This window comes from Perna viridis, chromosome 3 (genome assembly GCF_037379345.1).
Source record: "Perna viridis isolate PV_CMFRI_1.1 ecotype Kerala chromosome 3, ASM3737934v1, whole genome shotgun sequence".
Classification (NCBI taxonomy): Eukaryota; Metazoa; Mollusca; class Bivalvia; order Mytilida; family Mytilidae; genus Perna; species Perna viridis.
This window is the reverse complement of record NC_142447.1, coordinates 28,008,658-28,016,992: the sequence shown is the minus strand read 5'-3', so window position 1 is coordinate 28,016,992 and position 8,335 is coordinate 28,008,658. Positions and strand designations below refer to the sequence as shown.

The window sequence follows — 8,335 nt, the reverse complement described above, 5'->3', positions numbered from 1 at the left end:
ATATATTTCTCACACCAAGCATCACTAGATAATTCTTTTGGAAAGAGGAAAATACATAAAATGTTTCAACTGACAATATTTTAATTGACAGACTATAAAATAATTTTCCCCTTTAAGATGGCAGCCTCCATGTAGCAGTTTCACAGCAGTAAAACGGAATGGCTGGTAGAGGAAGAGGAAGGGGGAGACAGGTGTCATTTAATGTCGAAGCGCTAGGAATAAACAAAGGGGATATAATTCAGGGTACTACTCTTCAACCACCACCACTGTTTCCGGTAAATACTAAATGATATAAATGGTGCAGCTAGTAACCCAAAATACTCAAGAGAACAAATTATTTATTGAAATGCCAAATTCTCTGTCAGTTTCATTACTGTTTTTTTTTCTTATAGTAGGGAAGGGTTTCTTTCACAGTTTCATATGAGTTTGCATGAATAGTCACACTTCAGGAGCCCTCAACTGTCTTTCAATCACTACTTTCCACATGCAGTTTATTCCTCAGTTCAAAAGAAACAACCAAATCTACACATAGCTAATATGGGATAGGCATTGCCTAAATCAGCGAGCACCGTGAGCTTTATCATACATGTACCTTCTGTGCGAGACTCGTAAATATAACAAAGTACATTACAGAGCGGGGGAGGGTCGACCTGGATGAAAATTTTTGCTTTGCGAGTGCAATATTTTTATTTATATTTAAGCAGCAAGCAAAATCAATATTTCTATTTGAAAATCTGTCTCGTTAATTAATGGGGGAGTTTTTTTTTTCAATAAATGAATAACTTGAATATTCCCCCCCCCAAAAAAAAAAAATCCAACCCTACAACCCCCCTTTCCCCTCGCTCTCAAAATGGTCAATGACTTTACAGCACTTCGCAATACTTTACATTTTTATCCCTTAAGGACATCTCTAGCAACACCCATTTCAGTTTTGGCCTGTTAGATCAATCTTTACATATACCGGAAATATTACAGTTCTCAACGGATGGTGGGAATATTTTACACCTATCATGTGACATAAACAAAATTCAGATGACAGCTGCAAATTCCAATCAAGAAAATGATTGCCTTTCCTATTTTAGAAAAGCTACATGTATGCTTCAATTTTGAGAATATAATTCGAGTTATATTTTTTCTGAGGCGGGTTAGGTTCTTGACAACAGCAACAGCGGAGATACATGTACATACATCCACATGTTTCCCGAAGTTTTTATAAACATAAAATTTACTTCTTTAGATAAGTAAAACAAATTAGAAAAAGACTTGAAAACTATTAGAAAAGATGAATTTATTTTTACATAAACGTTATCTCAACCTATATTTTTTTATTTGTTTGATTGAAGGAAATGATGAATTTTCTCCGTAAGGACAGTCACTTTTTGTTACTTCTGGGACATGACTTTTTTTTCATTAGTATATTGGGGAATCTTAAGGGAAATTTAGAAAGTACAAGTAATAGTGGTAGAGCTCACACCGCTTTGCGGTGCTCGCTATAAATTTGTACTATGACATTATTAATGATTCAGTTGATGGAAAGTTCCTGTTCCAACTGACAGTGTAATATCACTACTCATTCCTTATTGTCAACTTTCCTTTCATCTGTGATAAGACCCTTTCAGCAAGTCACATGCGTGTGGAGTTTTCATAGCCTATCACAACTCATACCTAATGTTAGAGCTTGCTGAAACTAAATAGACTTTTAATACTATCCAAAAAACTTTGACATCAAATAATGGTATGGTGCTGTCATAGTTATCTGTGTCATTGTTGTCTGCAGAAAATTTGTTTTATGTTGTATAACTTGATTAAGTATTAGTTGTCTGTTGGTTGTTCTTTTTAATGATTTACAACAAGGTTCCAAACTACTACAAAGAAGGTTGGTATTAATGTGGGGATTGTGGCCCAAAGAGTTTTAGAATAGGGCCTGTCAAAACAAGCATTTCATAGAATTTAATTATGTACAATGTTACTCCATATGAATGTTTATAATGAAAGATTTTTGTAAATAATTACTTTGACCAGTTCAATCTTTTGTATTCTGTACATAGAAGTTTTATAACACAAGGCTAATCTAGTTAATGATATTTTTACAAGCTGTCTACTGACAGATGTAATTAAGACAGGTTAAGTCTGTGGTCAAATGGATCGTAGATTTACATGCTTGCCTGATTTATTGTTTTGACTGTCCTAAACTCGTTCAACAGGTTTGAGCTTAGTTTTGGAGAGTTGAAGGTTAGCAATGAAAGTGTAAGGAAGTTTCATGTTTTCAAGTTTTGAATCTGGTGTGATTATATACTATTAAATGTAAATACAAACTGGGTTTTCATTTGGAACTCAAGTAACAATTATTACTTGGTCTGTACTTATGTACTCTTGGTCAGTCTTTGCCATTTAAATTTCAGACAACAAACCCCTACCCTAAATCTGAAAAGAATTTTAGTTAGGATACACTGGCTAGAAAGCAAGAAATTCGAAGACTGCTTGGTCACATCACAATAATATTGTTCCAAAATATCTTTACCTTGATCTAAGGTCATTCTGGGATAAGGTCATTTTGTGATTGACTATAAGTCAATGCATCTCTTTGAAATAGTACCACTGAGTGACATTTAGGAATTAAGGACCATAAGGGGGCCCATTGGATTCTGGTCAAATTTTTATACTGTGATAAGAAGTAATCAAGGGAACCAAGGTTCTAGCAGTAATCAAAAGAATGTAATCCAGGGACAAAGACCAGAGATGGAAAACAAACATACACAACAAAGAACATAAAGTAACTAAAATAATACATACAAAGTAACAAAAGCAAATGAGCAACTCGGATTCCAAAAAAAAACTGGGACCATGGACCAGGTGAAAAATGTTTGATCAAATTCAAACCTCAAAGCTGTATGAGCTTGAATTGTTTGTCCATACTTGCCCCTATAGTTCAGGGCTCAACCTCTGCAGTTGTGCAAAGCTTCCCCCTGGGAAGCACTTTGTTATTCCATGCTAGACGTCTTATAATTAAGTTTCTGAAACAGGATTATTTTGCTGATAGATTAAAGTCATCTGAGTCATCACTACAAAGTTTTATGGTCGTCATCGTGAATTGACATTTGTGTATCCATCTGCACAATGTGAATCCATTTGTTCACAATGTCATAGTTTTTCTTTCCTCTTTTGTCAACAACAGACATGACATTTTATTAGGAACTCTGCAGATAATTATAAAAATACAGATGCTTTCCCTACCGGTACTTATTTAAACCCCTGAAATAGAAACATAAAATTGTATATCTTTACAGTTCATGATGTACATCAGTGTTAAGTTTTGTTTAATGATATGACCTTATCTTCATTTAAAACCGTCTACATGATAAAGCTAAACTGAAGATGTATAGCTTAAACTGATTGATATGCTCCTTATGTTTCTTTGTACATATTATATTTGTTATTTCATGTTCTTTGTTGTGTGTGTCTACTGTCCCTGTCTAGTCATTATCCTCCGATGATGCTCTTTTGCTTACCACCCTTCAAATCCTAGTTATCTCGACTTCCCTTAGACATCTTTTTATGTACATTATGTTGAATAACTTGAATCTGATTTAGTTTTCTTTCAAATCTGTTTTATTTCAGCCTCAAGAGTTTAAACCAGTACCCCTGAAACAAAGTGAAGAATATGAATATATTTGTGCTTTAAAGAAGGAATTTATAGGTTTCATGAAAAAATCTCCATACTACATTCAGTCTAGTGAGAAAAGGAAGGACATTGATAGATACTCTGACAAATATCAAATAGGCCAAGATGCTTTAGGACAATGGAAACCTGGTAAACTTTCATTCACTTTTAACTCTTCAGACTTTCTTAAGTCTCATGCTTTATATTACAATGTAAACAGAGTTATTGAAAACATTTCTTTGTTTCACTTATTATTTGGAATATTTTGTCGAATTTCAATATTTAAATACATAAATTGTTTATGATTATAGTAAAACTTGTTACTCTTTGGATGATTTGAAAACAACTTTTGAAGATGTTGCCACAAAAAATAAGGTTGACAACACTTACATTTAATTAAGAGCTACCTGTTAATCTAATCTTGAAAATTACTCAAAGCTTATTTCATGTATATACATTTGACAGACTGACTTTGGTTATAATATCTGATACAACATTATTTCTGTATTGTATAGACTGGAGATTGTTTCCAGAAGAATTGAAGCCAGCTGTTAAGAAAAAGAAGAAATTTGGTTCTAGCAAAGAGATAAAACCAACCATACCTCCACGGAAAAGAGGGAAAATTGATGAAAAGGACATCAGTAAGACATTAGAGGTTTGTCCAAGTCACCTTTATTAACTTTAATAACTGTAATATATATGCCTCTCAGTAATAAATAAGCTAGTGAAAAACTTAACAGTCAGCAGGGGTGCAAACCTTCCAAAAGTAATAGGATCTATTAGGTCCAAGCTTTTTTCTAATTTTAGATCAAAGGTCTACTGTAGGAAAATGAAAGGTCCTCCATAAAATGTCAATGAAAGAGATTGAAGATCCCGGACTTAGAAAAAAAATGAATTAAAGGATCCTAGTTACATGTGTGTGTAGCATGAATATACAGAGAGATGTACTAATAAACTAGTCAATACAAACTTGGTCTCATTTAACAAGGAAAATATTTTATTATCTGTATAATAAATATTACTTTAGCAATAATTATTGTGCGGTAATTTATTTCCTGCAATGAACTTTAAAGTCTAATAGGGCTCATTCTTAATATATTTTTGATCCCGAACTTTTATTACTGTTGAAATCATTAAAAACTGAAGGGTAATTTGTATTTGTTTTCTTATTGCCAGGTACATGAATATGATAAGTTACGAAATGTATATTTCTTCAACAACTCTTATCTACTGGTATACTATTACTATGTATTTCTTCTCTTATCATAAAGCTCTTAAAACAAACTGTTGGAGAGAGAAAAAATAAAATCTCTTTACAGAAATTAGAGAAAAGGGAAGAAATCATGACAGACAAAGAAGATGAGGAAGAAGATGAAGAAAACAAAACTCAGAAGAAAGTAGAAGATGAACCTGAAGATAATGATGAAATTGAAGAAGAGGAGGTTTGTTTTTTTATGTTGCCATATCTCAGGTGTTGCAGCAAGAGGCCTTTACATTATTAGGATTTACAGGCCATAAAAGTAGCATTTCTAAAATTGTAAAATCATTTATTTCTTGACCAATTCCAATGAGGTTTATTTAATTTAAAGTTATGAACTAATGTGGTTCTTCTAATCTTAAATTGAATTAAGAATTCTGATTTTTGATTAAGTTTGTCCAATGGATGGTCCAAAATCACTCTTTGATCGATTTCATAACATATTGAATTTTTGGGGTTCAGCAATATGCTTAATCCAACCCGTTATTAAGGTTTTAGAATTTGGACCCTGTTTTATTTTTTGGTCTTTTGTGATCATATCAAGGTGCATTAAGCATTTTATTTACAGCTTTCTAGTCTTGTGGTTGTCCTATTTGTTGCCAATACTACAGCCTAGGTAAAGAAGCATTAAAATGTATTAAACAAATTATAAATTTGTATTGGTTTATAAACTTTTACATAAATTTCGAAATATTACTTACAGCCTGTCTTTCTAATTCATTTTTTCATTTTATCAAATTTTAGGAAACAGACTATATCTTACCTTATTTTGATAATGGCGAGAACTATGGTGATGATGATGATGACGATGATGGTGATGGTCCTATTTATTGACCCCATGTAACAGCTTCTTCAGTATATGAAGAATATTTGATATGGCTGATAGTTATAATAGTGGTTCAGGTAGACAATTAATTTCATTGGAAATTAAAACAGAGGTTAACCACGAATAAACCAGCGGGTGAATTGGACTGTATGTGTTGACTTGATCACTATATGTTGGACATCATGTTTTCACAAGCTAGAATCTACAATGTATTAGGAAAAATGATGTTCTCCATATGTTATAATTTATTTTGCAGTCATAATACAAGTAGCAGTATTTTACATGCCAATTTAAAGTATCTGCTAATTTTATTGATTTCAAATCATTGACAGATGAGATTCATTTTACGCTGTTTCATTAAAAAATCATTGGCAGTGATGTCAAAAAGATATAGAAGATGAATTTAAAACTAACTGGTTATGCAGTGAATGTTCAAGAAGAAAGTACCATTATTAAGGAGGTAGACCTAAGGTAAGGGACACAACCCTTACAAATCATTGGAACGTTTGTATTCAGGCTCTTTATATCAATCTCATATAAGCATCAAAGTAACTTGGATTGTTTTCGTTCTGTTTCAAATGAAAGCTTGAAGGACTTTGGTGATATTGAATATGATACAAATATATAGGTCTCACTAACCACTTCTAACGTTTCCATTACTTTACATGTTAAAAAAGTAATTTTCAAAGTCTCACTGTGAATTCCCAGGACAAATGACATCTTAAAGCTGCATACCGTTGCGAAGCTTGGAAAATAAGGCTTCCAAAATCATTATGCTAATGGTACGATGATAGTAGAAATTCTTCACAAAATTTACTTGAATAAATAATACTGAAAATCCACATTTTTACCTGTTCTGCTAACTGACAGCATGGAGGCATATTACTCACACATGTAAACAATATTCTTACATTTTTGTAGTTAATTACATATATGATTTTAAAGTACACATTCTCAGCTTTATTTTGACTACTTTTAATCATAATACACACAAATAATGCACTTACAATGCATATGTCTAGGTTCAGTGTGTTTTTGGTACTACATAGGGGGGGTGGCCATTTGACCCGGAAGTGGTGAGTGAGACCATAACTGATTTCAAGAGTTATGTCCCTTACCCTAGGTCTAACTCCATAAATGATATATATTATTTGGTGAAATTGAATATAATACAAACATATCACTGATTTCAAGAGTTATGTCCCTTACCTAGGTCTACCTCCTTATATGTTATATATTATTTATAAATTGCTATAGCTCCAAACATATCATAGCATGGTTAATTGATACACCTAGTAATACATAATGTGAATCTTCATTGTTTCATTACTTAAAACTTCTGAAATTCTGTAACTTCAATATGATTTTTTTTTATTTTACATGAAATTGTTTGTTATAAAAATTATTTGTACAATGTTAAACATTATAAATTAAACTGAAACAATATACTTTGGTCATTAGCATTTTACCAAACAATGTGAAATTACACTAACAATTTATTTTATTCTCCAGAATAATTCTCAGGGATGGAATTCAAGAGGATTTTTTATCCAATATGAAAAACTTCTTTCACAGAAAATCTATCACAAAGAATAAAAAAATCCACTTAAATCTTATCCCATGATAAATTATACATTACATGTATAAAGTTTACCATGCCTATTTGATCTTATATTCAAATATATATTCATGATAACGAAGGTCCATATTTGTTTTTAAAAACAAAGAATGCCTTAAAAATTTATGTAAGTTATCTATCAGAAAATGTACATGGTCATGTATGTAGTAGTATTTGAAAACAAAATACATGTCATTGATATTTGATATAAAAGAAATTATTTTGTTTTGCTTCTAATGAACTAAATTTTATATTCATATTAGATATCAGATTGCCTTAATTGCCTACGACAATCATTAAACTTCAATACTAACCACATTGTAATATTTGAAGTTCCCATTATTTTTTATTTTAATAAAAAAAAATGTAGTCCCTTTTCTCCAAAACTCTCCCAGTTTTAAAGTCAAATCCATGTCCCACATGCAATTTGAAGTCTTTTTTTGTAATATTTATTATATACATGTAATCTGATGGTATTTTTTTTTTAAATTTAATGTTCTATTGAATACTGCATACCATTATGAGAGGTCACTATGTAGGTAGATTTGTGTACTAATTAAAGAATGTTAGTGTGCACACACACACAATACCCCACATGCACATATTTGCACTCTAGAAATCTCTATACCAAATAAACAGTGGTCATTCATAAAAGATTTAAGTAAAATCAAGCTTTTATAGCTACTCATCATTCAACATCCATAAAAAAGTGCTGCAAACCTGTCATTAAATTTACTATATTTAAGTCCCCCTTCTGAAAAAATTTCTGTCAAAGTTAATCCTATCCAAGGTTGGAAGGAAATCGGTAAAAATAGAGGCACTATCCAGGCAACAAGTTGTGAAGGATGCACAGATAGGTCAAAAACACAATACCTGTTAAACGTAAGATAATTCCTTGTGAAGTTTTATCCTAAGGTATTTCATTAAATAAGATGTTACTAGTATCCTATAGAATATGTTTTTCTGGGATCA

The 8,335-nt window shown here is 31.6% G+C and overlaps 1 protein-coding gene across 1 annotated transcript; it reads left to right on the top strand.

The window, feature by feature from the left end:
• Position 1: 1 nt before the first annotated feature.
• On the top strand, positions 2 to 7,193 carry LOC148621704 (DNA-directed RNA polymerase III subunit RPC7-like). Its single transcript, XM_088576355.1, has 5 exons — positions 2 to 275; positions 3,619 to 3,811; positions 4,177 to 4,316; positions 4,981 to 5,103; positions 5,664 to 7,193. Exons 1-5 carry the CDS (start codon positions 159 to 161, stop codon positions 5,751 to 5,753), a joined length of 663 nt encoding a protein of 220 aa, XP_088432481.1. The 5' UTR covers positions 2 to 158; the 3' UTR covers positions 5,754 to 7,193.
• The last annotated feature ends 1,142 nt before the right edge of the window (positions 7,194 to 8,335 follow it).

What these genes read in the sequence shown, in the direction of transcription:
- LOC148621704 (XM_088576355.1), top strand. Translation starts at nt 159, where the DNA reads ATGGCTGGTAGAGGAAGAGGAAGGGGGAGACAGGTGTCATTTAATGTC. An exon ending in TTTAGGACAATGGAAACCTG is followed by an intron (nt 3,812 to 4,176) that starts GTAAACTTTCAT and finishes TGTATTGTATAG; the next exon opens with ACTGGAGATTGTTTCCAGAA. An exon ending in ACATCAGTAAGACATTAGAG is followed by an intron (nt 4,317 to 4,980) that starts GTTTGTCCAAGT and finishes ATCTCTTTACAG; the next exon opens with AAATTAGAGAAAAGGGAAGA.